Raw genomic sequence first — 21,990 nt, forward strand, 5'->3', positions numbered from 1 at the left:
TATTAGTTAAGAATGTTGAATTTTGTAATTATCAGCATATATATATGCTGAGTATAGACACTCAACCATACCATGCTTCATGCAGAAAACAGAAAACTAGCCTTTTGAATAGGTAAGGGTCCACTTTTATCCTCTTTACCTGTCCATTTGGGGAGAAATATTAAGTTCTTTCTCCCCCAAAATATCTCCCCATGTTCTCGAGTGGGAAAATTCTTGAAAATATCAGAGAATCATTTTTCAAGTTAGCCAATTCTCTTATTAAGTCATTCAATCATTCACACTTTAGTGTGAATGAGTTAATCAGGAGACTATCTTCCAGGGCAGAAGGAACCACAGAGTTCACTGGGCCCTGTGTATGGAAGGTGGGCTCTAATGGGGAGTCATTTCCTGCCGCCTTGAAAAAGCTGAACTTAAAAGGGTGGGCCTTCTCCCATGAATGAATCATGAAATGGAAGCGTAAGCAAGCACTCCAGGCATAACTCTCATTACTCAACAGTTAAACTTAAGGAATAATTTAAATTAAGCAATGAAATCTTCAAGGCAGTAAGAAACATCTGTGTTATTTTTAAGGACACTTACAAAATATTCACAAGGAATCACAAAATTGGTCCTTAGCACAGGGGTAAATCTGGCTCTCTGGTTTTCGTATATACCATCTCTTGCATGTATACATTTGTAAGCATATGCACGTGCCTACCTCTGCATTAACCATAACTGACACACCTGGTTGAGCTGATGGGTGTGATAATACCCTGTGGTTTGCGTCCTCACAGCATCCCTCCCCTTTAATCACTGCATTAGCCTTGCCTTCCTGATGGGAGGCTGTGAAGATAACTACCAGAGAATGGGATACTTGGCAGGGTGGCTCATGATGGTCTACTTGTTGGTCATCACCAAAGTGGAAAAGAGGCCATTCTTTTGGGCGAGCAAGTTTGGACCAGTATCACATTCCACTAAAATACCCTCAGAAAAGACTAGAACAAGGCCTGCATCCATAATAGAAGAGACGCGGTGCTGGAGAGAGAAGAAAAACGAAAAGAAGAGAAGAGCATCAGCAAGAGGACGCTGTCCGGGTGAGTCCCTTAAAAATAGTTTTGTGTTGAACATTAAACTTTTAATGTGAGCAAGAATCCATCTATCTGCAGAGAGGAAGAGAGAAGACCATGGCCTATTTTAAATAAACTATAACACGAATTACAAAGATTTTTAAGAAATTCTCCATTTTGATTGGTGCTCAGAGAGTCTTTGTCTCAGCTGTGTGGTATCTCACCGCCCCCTTTTTTAAACAGTTATATGAATAGAAACAGAAATTAAGTGAAAACAGTAGCAGAATTGGCAGTCAAATTTAAGATCTTGCTTCTGAATCTGCCCATCAGACCATTAGACTACTAAAAAGAGAATTATCCCATACAAACTACCATCAGTATGTGGAGCAAAATCACAGGCCGTGACTTGCTGGAATCTTAAGATTTAAAATGTCCTATCCTCGTAACTCAGGTAGATGGAGGTAGATAGAGCAGACAGTTTGGCAAAACAAAACAATATAAATAGAGTATTGCTGATTTTTTTTCTTTTTTGCACAGATACAGAAACATTAGCAGAGAAATACGTAGTTCAGCATATGTGTATTTTAACTGATCAAAAATAAAGATTACTGAATCTTGGAACAAAACCAAAGGAGAGAGAGTCACCTCCATCCCCCATACTTACAGCTATTGTAACAACGGTGCGGTCTGCAAAAGCTGTCATTACCACTTTCTGCAAAATATTTTCCTGCCAAAGAAATAAATTAATTAAGTCTGAATTTCCTCTGTACTACTTTCTCTTGCCATGATATTTTGCTCCCAAGAACAATGGTCTATCATGCCCAATCCCTTCTGAGAGCCCCCACTCCGAGGTCTTCTGGGGAAGGCAGACCAGGGAGCAGGGCCAGACAGAAGCTCCTTCTGGGTCCTTACGTGTCTTCCAAGTGCAAACTAAACTCAGAGATGAGCCGAGAATGGCTGCTAGATTTATTATCAGGAAACTGAAAGAGGAAAATGAAATCGAAGGGACATGGAAATGCTCATCTGAGTTACAACACAAACAGTATGTATTCAAAACTGATAAAAGTAAAACCCTATCATGGTGTTAACTTTTGGGTCAGAAGAGGGAATAAAGGAAATACCTGCCCCAAATTAGGATTTTGACCCATAAAAGAACATTCCAGGCAGAAACCATTTTATTCCCACCACAAACCATTGTTATCATTATATTTTAAAAGATGCTTCTGGGTAAAGAGTCTACCTCTTCTACAGCAAAGCTTGATCACCTGAGTCTATGTGAAGGAATTCTTTCTTCCAATCAAATGGCTTATTGGCAATTAGATTCATTCTCTCATTATCTCTTTCTCTCTCTCATCTCTACTGAGGTAGAGGATATATTATCCTTATAATAATCCCCAATAGTGTAAACCCTTAGTACTTAATACTAATTTTGATGTAGTTATGCTTACTTTGTGAAACGGCTTGTTTAGAAACTATTTTATTGCCTTAAATTATGTTAACTTAGAGGATATACAACTTTATACAGATACTTTAATTGATGTCTTACTTAATATAAATAAACGATGTCAAATACTTCCATGGATAATTAGCTTTTAAACATCTTGAAATGGTTTCATTTTGGGGGGCAGTTTTACCCAATCTAAGGTGATAGCAAGAAAATATAAGGTTGCAGGTGTTTTTCATTTTCATCCTTTCTGATACCAAACTCTTCATATCAAGTTAACTTTTATAAGAACAACACTAATTGCTAGCTTTTTAAACCATAGTTTGTGGTTTAATGTGAATTTTCTCTACTCAATCACAGCCTTCCAGACAGATCCTTCTTGGACATATTTAGTATTTTTAAATCAATTCTTTCAAAAGGCGGTGTCTGGCTTGTTAACGTGAATACATCGAGGAGGCCATTATTAATTCTAATGAATCCTCCTTCAACCTGCTTTAGAAAATAATGATTGGTTTTAGTTCTTAATAGATTTCATTAAACAGAGATTTGCGTCCTTTATTGTAGAACTTCCATGGCCTAATACAGTTGACCCTTGAATAACATGGATTTGAACTGCACAGGTCCACTTATACAAGGACTTTTTCAATAAACACAATACTAAAAAATGTCTTTTCTTTCTCTTATGATTTTCTTGACATTCTCTTTTCTCTAGCTTATTTTATTGGAAGAATACAGCATATATATAATACATATAACATTCACAATATGTGTTAATCAACTGTTGATGCTGTCAGTAAGGCTTCCAGTCCACAGTAGGCTATTAGCAATTAAATGTTCAGGGCGTCAAAAGTTACATACAAATTTTCAACTGTGGGGTAGCAGAGACCAGCACCCCTAGTCCCCATGTTGTTCAAGGATCAACTGTACTTGAATCCCTGAATACAGTACTCATTGACAAAGCCCTGGAATTTTACTGTTTTGAGAATTTATCAAAAAGTGATGGTAAATTTATTTCATGTTGATTGGCAACGGGAACTCTTTTAAAGAAGGCGTTATGTCTCCTTTATTATAATTTTCAACATGCTTTCGTCATTTGGTCACAGAGATGAAGAAGACACTCAAAACACTAGTACTGAGGATTCAGACATCAGTCAGGAAAAAATAACTTGTGATTTTCACGTGCGTTTTTCCAACTCATCAGCTTAAATGCTTGGCTAGTGCACTCACCGTGGCCATGTCGATGGACGCTGTCGCCTCGTCCATGATGAGGATGCTGCTCTTGCGTACAAAGGCCCTGGCAAGGCAAAACAGCTGTCTCTGTCCAACGCTAAAATTCTCTCCCCCTTCAGTGACAACTGCATCTAGATCATAGAAAGAAGCCAGGAGTTCACTAAAGAGATGGTGTAACATTTTCTTCGGGGGCAAGTAGTAAGCCACGTGCTACATCCTTTAAGAGCCTGCTGGATAGCGCCGCGCTGGTGCAAAGATTTCTTATTGGAAAGGCAAAGAGGAGTTTTACTTTGAGATACTCAAGACGATCTTGGGTCATCCTATTTTTGACAACAGATGGTAAATTATCTGCTTAGAGTAGGGTATAAAATGCTGTTAAACATTTCAAAGACTAGAAGACCTTAGAGATTATTTAATTATTCAACAGAATTTTCTAAGGAGATGATTCAGTATAATTATCTAAGGCCCAAAGAGATGAAGTGGCTCCCCCATGATTACATAGCTAATTTGTAATAGAGCTTGATAAGAAATGGAATAATCTCAACTCCGATATCTTATTCTCTTTCCGTTGTACCATCCCAGTGGACTGTAAGCGCCAAGCGGGTAAGGACTGGGTTTGTTTTGTTTATCAGTGCATCCCCAGTACTTACTATGGTATCTGACTTAGTAGCTGAATAAAACATTGTTTCACGGATTAATGAATGTTATATCCACGTTATCATTTCCTTTTATTTCGTTTCCACCCACATTTCATAAACTGTGCTATCGTGAGTTTAAGATAAATTCTGTTTCCAAAATATCTTCCTTATTGGAATTCAAACACTTTACTAAAAAGTCCTGGGTTGGGGTGGGGAGGAATTTCTATTGTTATATATTCTCACTGCATCAAATTCTTACAGTTTCTCATGCTTTGGAGCTAAGCATTTATTCTTCCAATTTTAATTTACATAATAAATAAGGAGGATGCTGGGGATGATGAGTGCTTTTCACCAGAGATGGCCTGAGCCAGATCTTTATCAAACAATTGTTTACTCTTTAAGACAATAAGCATAAACAGTGTTCAATCGCATAGTGTAAATACCACCCCTTGTTGCTTGCCCTGCCCTGTAACTCCCAAACATATGCCCACAATTCAAAGCAGGTACATACAGCTCTCATGTTGGCAAAGAGGACCCTAAAGATGTAATTTTCTGTCTTTCCAACTACTGATGGCAGGGTGAGCTCTACAGGCCAAGGGAGAAAGGCTCTATAAACATCATCATTTTCTCAAGTGGACTTGCTGGGGCTTCCAAAGGAGACAACAAAAATTATTATGGGAAGTTCATCCAGACCTCTGGAATTACTCCCACAATCTGACACTGACGAAGTTAATAAAACTATCCTTAAAGACCTGCTGTCTCAATTTTTGTTGGTGGGATGCCTTCCCCTTGGGACTTAATTAGACTCATAAAAGATTGTTTTTGAGTGGGTCCTCTTTCCCACAGAAACTGATAAATAAACATGGTTTTATTTTATAGGTTGATTTTTACTAACTAGACACAAAAAACAACACAATTTGGCAACTAGATATTATGTACTGCAATTGGAACATCAACCCACTCTCTATATTGTGAACTTTTGTTGTTTTGTTAATCACGCTTTCATTATTTGTTTTATTTGCCAGAAACTGTACAACCTCTGGGAATGAATTTATATCTGTGATCGTTTGAGTACATGATTCATCCCTTGTATGAGTGGCCAAAACTGATCCTGCAGAAGGTAATAAAAAATAGTATCTTCAAAAAATTATGTTATATAAATTTCAGGAATATGCCCTCCTGGCAGCAAAGAAAATGGCTGCCAATGTGGAGCAACTGCCTGCTATTGAACAGTACTGAGTGTCCTTTGAACCTAACGGCCTCTTCAATCTTCTTCCTCATTTACTGAGGCTAAGTGATTGTGCAGATCACATGAACAAAATGACCACAAGGAAATACTCTGATGAAAGTGACTTTACCCACCAAGGGTCAAAAGACTGAAGGGATAAAAGCATTACTCTGGAATGCTCACATAGGACAGAATTTGTTTTACGTTTCATTCTCTTGCACCCCCTGCAAGATCATTAGATTCTGAAACGTCCTAAAAACCTTAAGATTATTTAAAATGTAATAGGATGTAATTAAATATCTAATTCTAGCATAAAATGCAGCTAGAGATATGTAGAGTTAGTTGCATATGTGAAAAATAAATACATTATTTAGAAAATATACCTAGACCTCCTGGTAGAGATTTGACCATGTTCTTCAGCTGAGCAATTTCTAGAGCCTCCCAGAGTCTGTCATCTGTGCACTTGCACTCTGGATCTAAATTAAATCTGTAAAAAGAAAAAAAAATCAGTTATTTAGTCAATAAATAAAAATCAAGGAATTTTTACCTGTTTGCTTATTGCTATTCTTTCCTTAAAATGTAAGATCTTGAACAGTGTGCAGGATAGAGCAGGCATTCGATTCATGCTTGATGAATGAATAAATGGACCTAATGTTATGGAAAATGGGTTTTTGATGATGTAATTAGTTTATGTGCATGACATGACATGATGAAATTCATCACTTGGATTCATCAGCTTTCATATTAATGTTTAATGTAACCTGAATAGCATCTAGCAAAATATTCCTTCAGAACTGATGCTAAATACATAAACCTATATGGGAACATTTAGATGAGTCATGCTGTACCCAACACAATAGGAACCCCATAAATATATCCAGAGATATCAATTCCCTATGGTGTCATTCAATAACTTGATACATCTACAACTTTTAATTAAAGTGATTTTACAGCTAAATATTGAGCGATCTTATGTACATTTTCTCTTTTAGACAAAAGGACAAAATACTTCTTTGTAATTCAGTGGATGGAAATGGGGAGCAAGAGAGAACAAAGGATGGATGAAATGAGAGACGTGATGTGGTGGATGATGCCACGGGGAACTCTGGAGTCAGGCAAACTTTATTCGAATTGTTGTTCTATTATGTCCTGTGTTTGAACTTGGGCAAGTTACAGCTTCTCTGAGGTTCAAAATCCTCATCTGTAAAATGGGGACAATAATATGTATACTAGGGCAATGCTTTGAGGATTTAATGAGATAATGTATTTAAAGCACCTGGCAGATAGGTAGATAACTCCGTTCTCTTTTTCTTTTCCCATGGGAAACTACAAACCAGGCATGGAGAAGATGATAGCTCCTTTGTAAAAGTAATTCTGGCTGGAAGAAAAGTTGGGAGAGATCGTGGCAATCGAGGTATTAACCACACTGAATATCTGCTGAGCCCAGAACAGACGCCTAAGAGGTAGGCAAGGTTTCAGTAGGGTGGAACACCTTGTCTGCCAAAGGATCACTGCTCTCAAGTACAGAGGACAAAGTGGCTTTTGTAGAGTGAAAATGCATGAGCAGAGCTCTTGGACATGTAAAGGATTAGCTTCCACGGGTTAATTTAGCAACGCTAGGGTTTCCCAGTGCAAATTGTTGGACAGAATATTTGGCCTTATCATCTTGATAATCAAAAAGCAATTCTGAGCCAAACCTTCATGTGAGCCAAACGGTAGACGCTGAGGCACGTGGGCTTCTGTTGAATACACCCCCTACCTAATAGAACCGCTGAACAGTATCGGATCCTGAAGAATGATTGAAAGTCTAGAGCGTAGCGTGTGCAGTGGTAGTTTTGAAATGTCTATCCCATCAATGACAATCTTCCCTGTTAAAAAGAAACAAAAATTACAGGCATGCAGTAAAATCACCAGTAAAATAATATTTGTTTACAAATTGAAAGTATTTCCCCAGTTCAGGATTGAACCTGAGGAAATGAAGCTTTCCATCTAAGTATTAAAAAACATCATTACGTAATGCCTAAGAAAAATATACACCTTGGTGATATTTTCTCTTGCTTATGTATTTTCTCCTGCATGGATTTTCAGTTTTTATTCAGTTTATGTGATTCATACAAACCAAAAGTATTTTTTTCCCTTAGTGGGTCCTCTTCCTTCCAAAATTCCTTTGTCTTGGTTCCCGGCTCTATTTTCCTTCATAGCACATTCTCTGTATATTTTTACCTATCTTTTTTATTGTCTCTCTTGCCCAACTAGAAGACAGTTCTAGGTCTCAAACTCCTTGAGGACAGTAAATTTTGTTTTATTCAGTCCTGTGTTGACTGAACAGTATAGTGAATTACAAATAAGTAAATTCTAGGACATAGATATCAAATTTTAATGAATTTCTCTATACTGTACATAGTTACAGAGACTTGTGCAATCTTGATGCCCTTGTCTCAACCTGATGGAGTAATTGTATTGTATCACTTTGTACAAAGACAATATTGCACCATAGGATGAGGAGGACAGATAAATGCAGCTAGAGTCCCTTTTCCAGCTAGATTTCAATTTGAGAAGAGGCAAAGTGATTAGCTTAAAAGTGGCTTTTAGGAATACTCTATTATCTATTAAGATCTTAATAGCCTAATGCTATTAAAAAGAGAATCAGTTGTTGACAGTCCATATGGGGCCTGAAATCATGTTTTTGCCCTTACGAGAGGCAAGCTAATCTAATATGTTCAGTTATAACCAATGCTTTTTAAATTGAAAATGTCAGTTAATTGTCTTTGGGGCAGGTAACTAACTTACAAGGCGAATCCCACTGAAAATCCTTCAAGAATCGGTGTATTACTATTAGTAGCCATGGGAAGAGCAAACAGCTAACTCAGGGGCAGACACTCATCTCACTCTGTTCCTGAACCTAAACCCAGAGACTGCAATTACCACCGTTCACCTCTGTTGTTCATAGACTGACCTCTTTATCTCACAGAACTGTGTGTAATTTGACTAAATAATATAAGCTGTCAAGTACAAGAAAAATGTAAAGCTCTGTAATCATCAACTCATTACCGATAATAATAGCAAGTACTTCCTTGAGCTAACGGCCAAGCACATTGCTGGGTCCCCTTTTATTCAAGATGGCTTATTTGCTGGCTTATTTATAGGCCACTTGATAGACTAAATAATGTGGCATGTTTTTCTAAAGCAAAGATGAAATTATTTCCATGTATCATATTATTAATAATTTTGCAGAAGAATATTTTTGTAGATGTCAAAACATGTGCTTGGCTTTTTACAGCAAAGGTTGCCTCCTCACAAGATGTTCACGGTTATTAAACCATGTCACTAAGAAGATGATAGTAAGTGTCATGTAACAAAATGAATAATGCAGATTACTTATCCCCTTGTACTTTTGCCTTTGATGGAAAGAGATATATTTTTGTCCGAGGGAAGCAAGACAGTCTTCCTTTCTCTTCCTTCTTCTTGAAATGCCACCTCCATCTACTCCTACTCAAAGTGGGTGGCCTTATTTTCAGTGTATCAGAATTGTATAACAACAATGTTTAGAGCTGAGTTTAGAACTAATACTTTTATTTCCCCAATTCTATGTTCTTTATTTCTGACTGTTTATCTGGGATACATGCCTCAAACCCATGGGTTATAGGATACAAAGTTCTTATAAATATTTGCTTTTTTTCCTGCAGAATAAGGTAAGTCGATGTTACATTTTTTTAAGGGAAAGTACCATATGGCCACGGAAAAAATTTGGTTGGAAACTCACCATCAAATATGTCGACCATTCTGAAGAAAGCCAGAGATAACGATGACTTTCCGCTGCCAGTGCGGCCACATATGCCCACCTGAAAAAGCGACTGTCACTCAGACAGAAGAGGACTCGGAGAGAAACAGAAAATGGGCAATAGTGTACTTGACTTGGAGAAGACACCTGGTGAAACTACAATTCTATTTAAATAGAATAAATCATCAGGCTCTTCTCTGATCTCCCTGATGAACTATCATTATTCAAATAAAAACATGGAGTCCTCACCACATCTTCAGTGATTCCATTTCTAACTCTTTATGTTTATGTGGTCATGTTGTTTTACCCTCATGGCTTAATTTTTGCATTTAGAATATTGTTGGTCTAATAAATAAGTATTCTACTTTACCTTGCAAGTAATGATTTTATAACAAAAACTAGGATGAGCCCAGTGTTTTTCTGTACTGTTGTTCTTTTTAAAATAACTAAAATAAATCACTTTGGGACTAGAGCTAGTCCAAACGCAAAAGCTCTCAAGAGGATATCTAGTCGGGCTATTTATTGGACAGAAATTTTGAAAAACCACGCCTATTGTTGATCTTCCTGATCTTCATGGGAGACTAATGAACAGCAATAGGACTTGAAGAGCATGAACTTTATTCTGAGCCCATCGCTCCATTTTTTTTCTTTTATGTGGATAATCTGACCTGTAAAGTGTAGGTAATGTTATGTGATCCCAGTGAGAATATACTTGGCTGGGATGTGTGAAGAACTTAGGTGGTAATGAGTAGTTCCGTCAGAGGTTTTGTCTGAAATAAATCAAATAATAGTAAATTCCATACCTTTTGCCCGGGTTTAATGTAAGCCTTGACATGTTTAAGAACAGGTTTCAGGTTATTTTCATATCTGACACACAGATCATGAATCTTGATCTCCCCTTCCTGTGGCCAATGTTCGGGCACTTGAGAAGGATCTGGTGGGTGGGGATGGGGAAGGGGAGACAGAGAGAGAGAAAGAGAGAAGGGAGGGGAATGAGAGAGGACGAGGGGAGGGAGGGGCAGAAAGAAACACACCCAACTTATACACATTTACACACACAAACACACACATTTTTGTCTAACTGAACCAAATTCTATGTTTCTTTTTAAATTAAAATCACACTCAGAGGAAAGGCCTTTTGATTAAGATGTTTAAAAATAGTTTTTCTTGTGCTGTTTTTGGAGCACGAACCAGCATTCAGTTTCTTCAACTTTCCATCTCTCAATTCTATTCAAGACAGTTTATCTGCGAATTGATTCATTTGTTCAGTCAGCCGGTCTTCAAACATGTGAGTGCCTAAAATGGACGTGGCGTTGTGCACTGTGGTGGAAATGTGGGAATGAAAGATATACCTCCCTGTGTCCCGGCGGGGGAAGCATGCAAGTAAGTCAGCGTCTAAGTACTGCAGGGAGCAGCTGTGATGGAGACCGACCCAAGCACTCTGAGAACACAGAGGGTGGTAACTGAGAGTTCCAGGGGGGTCTCAAGAGGAGGTGGTGCCTAAATGAATCTTAAAGGGTAAGGGATGGGGAAATTTATTTCAAGTATATATACAGAGAGAAAAACAAAGATAAAAAGCAAGCGTAGCATGTGGTTATGGCCGGAGTCAAAGGTCTGTGGGTGGGTGATGAGAGGTGACGCGAGGTAGGTGGGCGAGGATTGGTTCATAAAGCATCTAGTGGTCTTAGCTAAGTTATCTGGATTTTGTTCTTGAAGACCTGGAGAGCTATTGAAGTATTTGGGCCAAAAAATGAATTTTTAAGCATGATATTTACATTTGAGAAAGATCATTCTGTCCTCAGGATTGCATGTCCTGACCATTTTATTCGAGCAAAGCTGAGAATCTCAGTATTTTAAGATTCCAGTTTCTTGATATCTACATTAATAAGGATCTTGAGAAAGATTATACAATAGCTCATAGTTTAGGTTGGTAACTAATGTAATGAAGCCAAATAATTTTATAATTCTCTTTAAATATTACTGAATAACTCCAGTTATATTCAACGCTTTTCAGGCCTAAAAAGTCACATCATTTCTGGTGTACCTAATCAAGCAAAGTCAAAATGACAGGGGGAGTCTCTGGATATTGAAGTGGAAAACAAAAGCAAAAATGACAATATGTCTGACACACAGCTAACATTTTATCAAATAAACATTTAAGTGAAAGAAAATAATGCTCAGAACAATACCCATGGTGCCTTCATAGTTCTCAGACTCCATAGTCAAGAAACTGTTCACTTTCTTCACTGCCCCCATCTGGACTTCCAGGTCAGCCAAGTTCCTCACAACCCAATTCAAGTAATTGGTTATCTGCGTAAGGTGACAAAAAAATTGACACATTTAAAATGAGGTAGCAATCTTTGTAATCACTGCATCTCTGGGGATAGGATGACTTGGACAATTAGTGTACAGAGTATGGTACAACCCATAAGTGCTACAGGAAATCAGAAACCAGAGAGAATGTCATGGGATACAGTAGGCAAAGAAGGTGTCTGCTCTACCTCAAGGGTCCTCAAAGGACGCTGCTTGGAGAACTGTCCTCTGACAGTTGTATGTACCTCTGCACTTATCTTATGTATATTCACATTCATTTTAGAGTCCCCAAATGCATTGTGAGCAACTGAGGATAGGGATCTCAAAGAGCCTTGGGAGTGCTCTAACCAAAGCATTTGAGGAGTTTCTAAAAACTGGTTCACAGTTATCAGAAATGAATCCATGCTGTCCTGTAACATGCTAGGTTTGGGCCCCAATCTATGATTATTTGCAAGATGTTTTTTTGTTATAAATCTCAAACATCTCCTCTAACATGAATCAGAGTTGATAATGACCATGGAAAGTACCTCCAACACTGAGTGACAAGAGAGATTTTCATCCGTACCTACCGTAAGCGCATACAGGAGACCTAAGCCCACCAATCCGGAATTGGAGGACCCGCTAATGGATGCAATAGACGCAGTGAGGACAATGCAGGCTCCCAGATAATCCTAAAAAGGAGCAAGAAAAACCATTAAAAGAAACCTCTCAAGTTCTTAAACCAAGGATTCCAATCAACTTAGAGAGATGATCACTAAGAGAATACACCTCACTCCTGTTGTGTCCCATAACGTTTCAGAGGAAGGCTCTGAGGCAAGAACCTTAGATAGGGAAGAATGGCAATTCACAGCACATGGCTGCAATGGGAGTGAAGCAATGCTCTCATTAATCCATGCACATAAGGGTGCAGAGATGCCTTGCCAAAAAATTAAGTTGCAATTTGTGGCCCAAACAGAATGAGACATAAGGTTTCTTTTTCTCTTTTTCCTTTTATATTACATTGTGTTGCTGGATAAGCAATTATTTTTGGACTTGATTTTCTACTTTAAATTTCATGTGTGCTTATGTCAGGGTTGTGATTAGCTCCCTTACGTGCTCAATCAAGGCCCTTGCAAAAATCTGTATCTGATTAACTTTTTGGGATTCATACCTGAATTTTCTGTCAACTACCTGGTCTCAGAGTCTTAGACATTAAATTTTCAGATTCCATGTAAATAAGAATAAGGGTTATATTTGCTCATCGGTTAGAAGTGTGGGCATGTCTTAGAGTATCTGAATTGTCTACAACTCGATGATAAACTGAGAAATTTTAAAATCATTAAGGCCAACCTTAAACTCAAATGAGAGACAAGACACATCTGTCCATTTCCTAATTGCCTTGTCCTTCCCTATTTCCCAGTGTTCTTAGGTATTATTATGTCTTATTCAAAACAGAAATCTTAAAAGCCTATCATGCTGATGTATCAGAAGTCCCAGAAACAGGTACAACTGCAGGCATGAGCACTTTCTAGAATCATCTCGAGTATCATCTCACCGGTGATGACCTTCTCTAGATAAGTACATCTTTGATCCCTTGAAAAACCAACTAGTAACTAGGTGATAAGCCTTTATGGTTAGCAATGGAATACTTAACATGCTGAAGCAGATGAATGAAGTTTCTCGAATCAGCTCACGTGTACACATTCCTGCCTTTTAAAAATACCTCCAAAGAGTGAACAGTTGGGGAGCAATCAGTGGTCCCAGTCTTGTAGTCAGAGATCTGGGTTCAAATGCTGACTTTGCCAATTACCAACTAGTAAGCTTAGCTAAGTAATTCAAATCCCTTTGAGTTTCAGTCTCTTCTTTGGAAAATACAAACAATACCTAATCCACAGGAATTTTAAAGGAATAAAAAAGATTATATACTAGTTAGATTTCCCCACCTCTGTGTATCAGAATGTCTTTTATCCCCTGGAAGACTTTCAAATGTTTGAAGCAAGCTTAAAAGTTTGTGCACATCATAAAATATCAAAGGTTAAAAGAGGCACTAAAATTAAATCTATAATGATTTCCATGATCTTTTCAAAGAATAAAGAAAAATGGTTCAGAGTTAATCCCCTCAGACAGTAAATTCTACAGAGGTAGTAAATATCCCTTTGATTGCTTCTTCTGATGTATCCATTTGTTAACAACTTGTCACATCCCTTTCAGACAGTTCTTCCTCTTTTTTCCCTTTATTGGAAACATCAACTACATAGATGTAAAATTTAACCAGTCTGGGCTGCTCTTTCATATTTTTATAAATGCCAATGCACTCCCAAAATACTTCTAAAATATTTACAGCAGTATGAATTTTTCCTTCCAGCCCTCTTGTGTAAAGTTAACACTTTTGAAGTTTTACTATAAATTTATTTCCATATTATCTTTCCTAAAAAGACTCATAAAGAGTTTCTGTGACAAGTCCCAGAAAGTAAGTTAGTACCAGGGCAATACTCCCAACAAGGGGCTCCCAGCTTCATAAAAAGAAATATACCATTTGGCTTCTGAGAAATGTCTGTGGGCAATGTACATGTTAAGGGTTTAAAGCAAGGCATGTTTTTATTAATTTCTATTCTCTACTTTCTCCTGGCTGACCTCGCTGGAAAGAAGAGCTTCATCCATCCATCCATCTGTCCATCCATCTCTCCATTCATCCATTCATACATTCTTTTTAAAGTGTAAGTCAGTTCACATAACTTACTTTAGAATTATCAATGCCTTCGTTTGCACTTAAAATATATTCAGACTGATGAATTACAAAGCCTCTTTGAGATGTAAAGTCTGGATTCTAGACCTTGCCTCCTCTGACCTTATTTGAGATTCCACTCCTGTCCTTCACTTTTTCCAACCACGCTGGTCTTCCTGTTCTTGGAAACACATCAACTTTGTTTCTGCCAGTGGCTCTACCTGAGACGTTTCCCACAAGTCTCCAGTACCAGGCTACTTCTCATCTGAAGAGCCAAGTGCCACCTCTTCGGACAGGACTTCCTTTCTTGGCCCTCCCCTGGCTGTGAAGCTGTCCTCCATTCCATAGCCCTCTTTTATTTTCCTCACACACTTGGAGCTATCAGAAATGTTCTCTTTTGCTTATTTGTTTACATGTTCACTGTCTGTCTACTCTCACTAGAATCTAAATTCCATGAGAACAAGTGTCTTTGAATTTTTACCACTATGTTCTCCAGCAACAAGAATACTCTTAAGTACACAGTAAAAGTTAAATAATTCTTTATGGACTAAATGACTGGATAAATTCAACCCTTCATAAAACATTCACTCAAGTTTTGTATGAGCCAAAATCTTCCAAATCAGGGCTTCTGACTTTTTAAAGGATTCCTATGAATCATTTAATTCTCCATCAATCCCTTTCCAAACTTTCAGAGTAGAACATGCAAAAATATTAAAAGTGTACATTTTTAATAAGGTGGGAAGTCCAATATCAAGTTTTACAATACTTTAATCCCCCACTTAGAATCATAATATGGCTGTCTTTTAGAAAGCTTTGCTATATGTGAGTGTTAGGGGATTTTTGCTTTTCTGAAGTCATGAATTTTGCATTCCTAAGATATGAACTTCATCATTCAGTTCCAAATTTATTATTATTATTTTTTACTATTTCAGTTGTGGCGACAAAAAAAATCAGAAAACACTGTTCTGTGTTACAAAGAGCAGGTCTGGGTAGTGCTAGAATAGAACAAGGCACAGCTGAGATACTGAAACAACAAAATATCAGTCTAAATAAATGGAAATTAGTAGGCCTAATATCAATATTATAAAGGAAATCCAAAACATAACACACTTGATTTCTCTCTCTCTCTCTCCCCCTGTTAAATTATTATTTACTATGGGGTCTTTATTTTCTGTATTGGGCTCTAGTTCATGCATTATAAGAACTAAATGGTAGACTCAGTTAGATGATAATTTGAATTATTTTCTATTGAATTAAAATGGCAATTCTGGTAATTGGTAGGCAGCTTTATCCTCGCAATAGAACCGGCAAGAGAAGTACAATCAGATGAAGGGAGGGGAAAGAGAGGCTTAATAAAAGGAGTCAAGGCGTATTTCCTGGCTAATGCTTTCAAAACTACTTGTAAGGTTGATGGTATGATCATGCAACATTATTATTTTAGCCATTATTCCAGTAAATAAAAGATGCCAAAATTTATGCCAAGGAATTATATGTTTGATGCCTCAGCAATAAGGCATAGCTTTCTGAAATACATTTATAGCTAAATTTCCAGGGAATAAACCCATTTGAAAATCTACAATCTATTAAATTTAAATAGATATGAGAGCTTAAAAGCCAATATATCTGCAACTTAGTACCTATAATGAAGTTATTGTATTGTTATAAAAGTATTCTTAAGATTGTATATTGGTACTTTAATTTAAAAAATACTCTTTATCATTCTTTTAGAAAGTGCAACTGGATACTTTTCAGCTCATTCCTGGGTTACCACTGCTCAAAAATATTTTTTTCCTAAGGAATTGGAAAATTTTGGGAGACACTTGATGAGAATTTTTGCCTTCATCTGCATAAGAGACATGCAATCTATAGAGTGATAAACTATAACTTGTCCTAAGTTTGTGAATTCAACACTCCCCTCCAGAGGGAAAGCCTTTAGTCCCCATGTCAAAAGAGAAGCCTCTTGTCATGTTTCTAGTGACTCAGTGACGTCTATCTATCTGCAGGATTATAGTAAAAATTGTAATTTTCTATAAAACAGCCTTGTAAACAGTCTCTTTCCTTGACGTTGTCCTTGGAAGTACATATGTGAGGTGTCACTGTGTCTGGGAGAATATATTAGGGCCTCCAAACAAGGTCAGTGCACACCTGTCTATCGCGGTATTACGAACACACACAAAATACTGTGTGTTGGTTCACAAAACAGATTCTCATGCCAGCTCACCCTGAAGACTCCCTTTGGTTTAGCCTGTTGATTCTAAAGACTCTCTTTTGGCTTCCTGATACAAGTTTTCTTTTATCCTTTCAGCACACAGCAAGACAAAACCTTGGAAAGACAGCCTTTAGATAGAGTTACACAATTTTCCCAAATGGAAGCACCGATGCCAAAGAACTGGAATTGTTTAGCGCAGAGGGATGAAGGGGAAACGCTGTGCTGAACAGAAGAACGTAATCAGCACTCAAAGGTTAGGCCGTAGTGACACTCCGCACACAACTGCGGCCCCTTCCCTTGGCACCAGGAGGAAAAAACATTCCTTCTGCTGCCAAAGCAGCCCAGGTGGTCACAGTTCTAGCTTCTTTCCACCAGCCAAATTATTTTCTTCTTTTAGGCTCTGGTCCTTTTTTGCTCTGAATGTGTCGTGACCATTACTTTTTTCCCAATTCGAAATGAGTATGAAATGAACATGGTGGGCAGGGCCAACTCTTCCATAGGGAAAACTGTTCACTCAGAGAAAGGGAGTGACCTGTGGTCGTCCTAACTCTTACTTAACATGAGCAGGAAGAGAACCGAGAGCTCTATCATCTATCTATCTATCTATCTATCTATCTATCTATCTATCTATCTATCTATCTATCTATAGATATAGGATGATATCTATATCTATATCTATCTATCTATCTACCTATCATCTATCTTTTATGTAAACTTAGATAATAAACAAAAATTGGATGGGGCTCAGAGATCTTGCTAAATTCAACAAACAGTGTTTTTACTCTGGTTTGAGAATGGAAAGACAGGGAAGAGAAAAGTAGCCACAGAAAGCTGTAAGTTTTCTCTTGTCTTTCTCTCCACTAGGGTGATGAGTCCATGACTTAGAGTTGGTGCCATCCCAGACCTGCACCCAGGAATCCTGCTTGCCTTTTCTGATTTATGCCCAATACCTCAACCTCCTTGTGCCACTTTAGTTGTGTTTCTGCTTTGGGAGCTTCAAACATATGTGCTATAGGCAGATATTTGTGTTAATTTACTGAGTAATATGGCAAAGAATAGGGAATAGAGGGGGTTGTGTTGAAACTGTGGATAAGCCCAGTGCAGATTCCCTGGGGCAAACAGAAGTTTTCATTAGTTATTTTTTTAATGACTTACAAGGTAGAATATGTCCAACTGTGGGGTTCAGAGAACAGTTCACACCCTAGTCCCCGAGGTCTTGTATCTCAGCATTCTTATTTTTGACACAGGTCCATTTATTTCCAACTAAAATTGTGTCTCCAGTGATGTGGACATGTCCACAGGAGCACAGTAGTAATGAGGTCATTGATATGTGTACAAGTGGGACAAAGGCTATTTCCTAACAGGAGTCATCTACTTAATTTATTCAACACTCCTACCATGACATATGTTCTTGGATCATAGCATTTATATTCAATTATTCTAATATTCTAAATGTTCTGGTTCTAATGAAAACTCTCCGTGTACTCAGAAGAACAGAGAGTAAGTCTGACTGATGTTAAGCTTTGGACACTGGGGTTGTCTAAATGTGTGTGTGTGTGCGTGAGTGTGTGTGTGTGCATATCCACATAAAGTTATTGACACATAGACAACGAAAATAAATCACACACAAAAGACTATAGACCTTGACTTCTCCCCACAGATATGCCTGGAATTTTGCAATAAATCGCAAATTTCTTACCAAAATTTATCTTTACCCATCAGAAATAAAAGCAAAAGCTTCCTTAATTTTTGTTTTTTGTATTAGTCTTTAAGGGACAGTTCTGGTAATGAAACTAGACAGCAAATCTTGGAAGGATTATAATACACAGAAAACAAAGATAAGACATAATAATAGATGCATTATAAAGTAAAAGAAAGAATGGAGGATTCTGCCCATCCTGTTTAAAATAATAATATTTTCTTTAGGTTTCTACAGGTAGAACTGGAATTCTCATACATTTAGGTTGGTCTAGCTGCCTTTTCGCACAGGGGTTAAAGTAGAGGCTGTGAGTCAAACTCATCTAACCCATTCTGAATCTGGCTGCTGGTCCTCTCTCATTTTCCCTGACCTTCCCTTTCTTGGCAGTCTGAAGGCTTTACTATCTTGTCTTCTGGCTTTGAGAGCAGAACATACGGTTTGCTTGGAGATTCTTGTTAAACACTGTCCATTAACCTGACAGCAGGAAGGGCTGAAGAGCGGAAACACGAGTCAAGTCAGACACTCACCTCAAGTCCAAAGCAAACACACTTGCCCCTAGAAAACTTACTTGCCCTCCAAATTTAGGAAAATCAAACACTAAGGTAAGTACTGACAATTTTCCCTTGTGATTTGTAGATGTTCTTTCATTAAAACATTCTCTTTTTCCTAATAATAATAATAACAGTAATAATGATAATAATTCTACTAGATTAGTTTTTCCTTAGAGAAAACAGAAATTTAAATAGACAAATAGAAGCTTAAAACAAAGATTTTGGGTTGGGTAGATCTAGGAATCATGTTTCAGTTTTGTTATAAATTCCAAGCAATGCCTCATCTGCCTTTATACCTCTAAGTAATTCAGGAGACATTTTGTCCTGCCACCACAACTAGATGGAAGGAATTTCTTACCAACAGTTGGTGAAATACGATTGTATGTTGCTGAATAATTTCTACACAACAGCTAATACAGTGGTAAAGTAAGAAATCATGACAAGCAAAGCTCACAGAGGGGTCCAAGACTCCACACCAATCTGTATCCGGCCCTCAACGACTCAGATTCTGGCTTGGGCCCCTTCCTTTTGACCTAATCAAATTCCCTCTACTGTCTTTCTTCTGGTTTGTTGAGTTTTGAAAGCCTGGATATGTTAAGGATGCTTAATCAGTGGAAATGAGTTTCTTAACAATAGTATAGATCAACCTTCTTTCCCCTTTCACAACCAGATAGATAATTATTACAAAAAAAAACAACCCTGCAGATTACCCATTACCATCAAAATAGCTTATTCATACTGCAGATTATGCAGACCAAACTACATTCTCCTCCCTTCTGGAACTTGGGTCTCATCTGTCTGTCTCCTACTTCATGGTCCAGCTGCCTGGTTTATGAACCACTCGCCAGGGCCTCAGGTACCGCTCCATTCATGTATTCATTCATCCACCTATTTGAAGGGCATTCGCTGAATGCATTTGCTAATCAGTGAAATAGGAGAATTTATATTATTTTTTTTAATCCTAACATCCCCATGAGGTACATAATCTTATTCCAATTTTATAGATGAGGAACTGGGACTCAAATTAATTAATTAACTTGCCAGACCAGGTCTGTACGCTGCCAAAGCTTGTGTCTGTCCTACTTCATACAGGACAGAAAGAGGCAATAGGTGATTAGTTGCAGCTTTTTACATTTTGTGCTAATGTGATCCTACTGGCTTAAAACATAGAAAGTCTCTATCTCTTCCAGGCCTGTCCAACTCAGTGAAGGAAATGAGTACATCTGTTCATCTGTCAAACTTGCTCTTTTGAAAAAAAAATGAAGTTATGCAAATATTTGCTTTTCCATTAACTTAGGTAATCTAGAAACTAGTGAACACAAAATGAATTTTTGCTTTTTAGGCTGTTTGTCTTGCCATTAGTTAAAACGTTATGACACATTTCATCTGTAACATAAACAAACCTGAGCTGTTTTAAAGTCCAGAAGATGTGAAGTGAGGACTGAAACTCAGTGGAGGACTAATTTTTACAACTGTCTCCCTCTTTGCATCAGGCCTCTTGTCTGTTTGGTTTCCATTCCGAAATCATGACATGAACGTACCGTTCTGACCTCCAGCCATCTGTTGGCAGCTGAGAGAAATAAGTAGGCAATGTTGTTTGTATCCGTCAGTTCCAGCATACGTTGCTTAAATCTGGTTTCATGCCTGTAGAAAACAAAAATATTAGGATGCTAGCCACACGACAGAAGAAATAATAAAAAACAGTCACACTTACTACTACACTATTTACTCAACACAGTGACAAACTGATGGGGTGGAATGACTAGTCAATGAACTCCTACGTCCAAATAAAAGCCAGCTGCCACTACTCTGCTGCGCCCTGCATAGAGATGGTGTGTCCAGCACTTCTTTTCTTTCTCAAACCCGTGCTGCAAAAAGGAATCTGCCTGATGACAAAATCCTATTAAAGAGCATTGCATAAATTTTCATGCAATTATTGTGGCCATGAAAACAAAGCACGGCCTATGTTGCAAGGGCCTTGCAGAGACCAGAATAAGTTGCACACAAATGTCATATATTCGACCAGCTTTTTATTGCACCTAATTTCCTTTTAGTTGTATGGTTAGAGTTGGGTGGGAGGTGCTGGATAAGAACCAGGGAACACAGGAAACTATGCATTTGTAATAGGAAAATACACACTTTTAACTTTCTCTTTTCACTTGATGGTACTAGGAACCAAAGAAGGAAATTGCGGTTGCAAGAAGTACAAGTAGGAGAAGTGGAGATGGCAGATGTTCTTGTTCAAAAAGACATCTTCTTCTTCAAGGTTCTAGAATATTTGCAAGGATAGTCATTTCATGAAAGAAATTCTTGCTCTGGGGTACTTACAGGGTTCTATGATATATCCAGTTTAGATATGGATTCCTGACCAAATTAAGTTCATACTTGGACATCAATATAATGAGAACAAATTCTGTGCAACCTGTGTAATAAAGGAAACTTCCAACAAAACCTCTAACTGTTTAAACTGTGAGCTACACTCTCACAGAAAGTCATGCTACATGTTCATAAATGTTTTCTAAGTCATAAAAGTAGTCTTTTTTTCATTTTTCAATTATTTCCCCTGAATAACAGAAACAATGGAAAGCTGGGCAATATAATCAAGATAACTGGTTTGAAGGTTGGAGGAAATGCCAAACCGAAATGTGGTTTATTGATTTTCTGGGGCTGTCACTGGGCTTATATAGACCTCCTACCTATGTGTTGTGTTTACAGAGGAATAGCCAGATCTCACTGTGACGGCCTGGCAGTAACTCCTGTTTGACAGAAGACTGCCTCAAGTGCCCCCCCAAATCTTCAGATCAATTTGCAAAACTTTATAATAAACCATCCCTGTGTCGAAGAATGAAGAAGCCTTGGTTGGGGTGTTCACTTGGCCCATAAAGCCATCCATACAGGCCAATATAAAGCAGATACTTGGTATCTGTCCAATCAATTTGATCATTCCAATATGCCAAACCAGATAAATCAGATAATTGAGTCAGACAGCAACATCTGATTTACAATAATCAAAGGATTCAGCCATCAGAGCCAAACAATTACCTCACTTTGAGTTATGCAGCCCTGACCCAGACACCATGCACAGGGAGACCTGTGCTGAATGGCAACACATGAGGTGGGACTAAGTAGTCCGAGGAGCATGACTGC

The 21,990-nt window shown here is 37.9% G+C and overlaps 1 protein-coding gene and 1 long non-coding RNA gene across 12 annotated transcripts in view; one reads left to right on the forward strand and one right to left on the reverse strand.

The window, feature by feature from the left end:
• The window catches only part of LOC118914425 (uncharacterized), a 27,144-nt gene extending 17,702 nt beyond the window's left edge, over nucleotides 1–9,442 (forward strand). The window contains exons 2-4 of one of the 2 annotated variants that reach the window (XR_008993850.1): nucleotides 5,384–5,478; nucleotides 6,579–7,049; nucleotides 9,305–9,442. This is a non-coding gene — a long non-coding RNA (uncharacterized LOC118914425). Of the gene's footprint in view, nucleotides 1–5,383; nucleotides 5,479–6,578; nucleotides 7,050–9,272 lie in introns of both variants that reach the window. The other variant, XR_008993851.1, reaches the window with a different exon arrangement.
• Nucleotides 1–21,990, reverse strand: part of ABCC9 (ATP binding cassette subfamily C member 9) — a 107,121-nt gene that overhangs the window by 3,369 nt on the left and 81,762 nt on the right. For 7 of the 10 annotated variants that reach the window (XM_036889251.2, XM_036889246.2, XM_057492217.1 and 4 more), the window contains 9 exons: nucleotides 20,385–20,487; nucleotides 12,250–12,351; nucleotides 11,557–11,677; nucleotides 10,171–10,301; nucleotides 9,350–9,428; nucleotides 7,346–7,454; nucleotides 5,970–6,073; nucleotides 3,718–3,851; nucleotides 1,711–1,773 (listed from right to left, as the gene is read on the reverse strand). In XM_036889251.2, coding sequence (XP_036745146.1) covers nucleotides 1,711–1,773; nucleotides 3,718–3,851; nucleotides 5,970–6,073; nucleotides 7,346–7,454; nucleotides 9,350–9,428; nucleotides 10,171–10,301; nucleotides 11,557–11,677; nucleotides 12,250–12,351; nucleotides 20,385–20,487 — 946 coding nt within the window. Of the gene's footprint in view, nucleotides 1–838; nucleotides 1,015–1,710; nucleotides 1,774–3,717; nucleotides 3,852–5,969; nucleotides 6,074–7,345; nucleotides 7,455–9,349; nucleotides 9,429–10,170; nucleotides 10,302–11,556; nucleotides 11,678–12,249; nucleotides 12,352–20,384; nucleotides 20,488–21,990 lie in introns of all 10 variants that reach the window. The other 3 variants (XM_057492218.1, XM_057492215.1, XM_057492219.1) reach the window with 2 other exon arrangements.

The sequence above is a fragment of the Manis pentadactyla genome, chromosome 14 (assembly GCF_030020395.1).
Source record: "Manis pentadactyla isolate mManPen7 chromosome 14, mManPen7.hap1, whole genome shotgun sequence".
NCBI lineage: Eukaryota > Metazoa > Chordata > Mammalia > Pholidota > Manidae > Manis > Manis pentadactyla.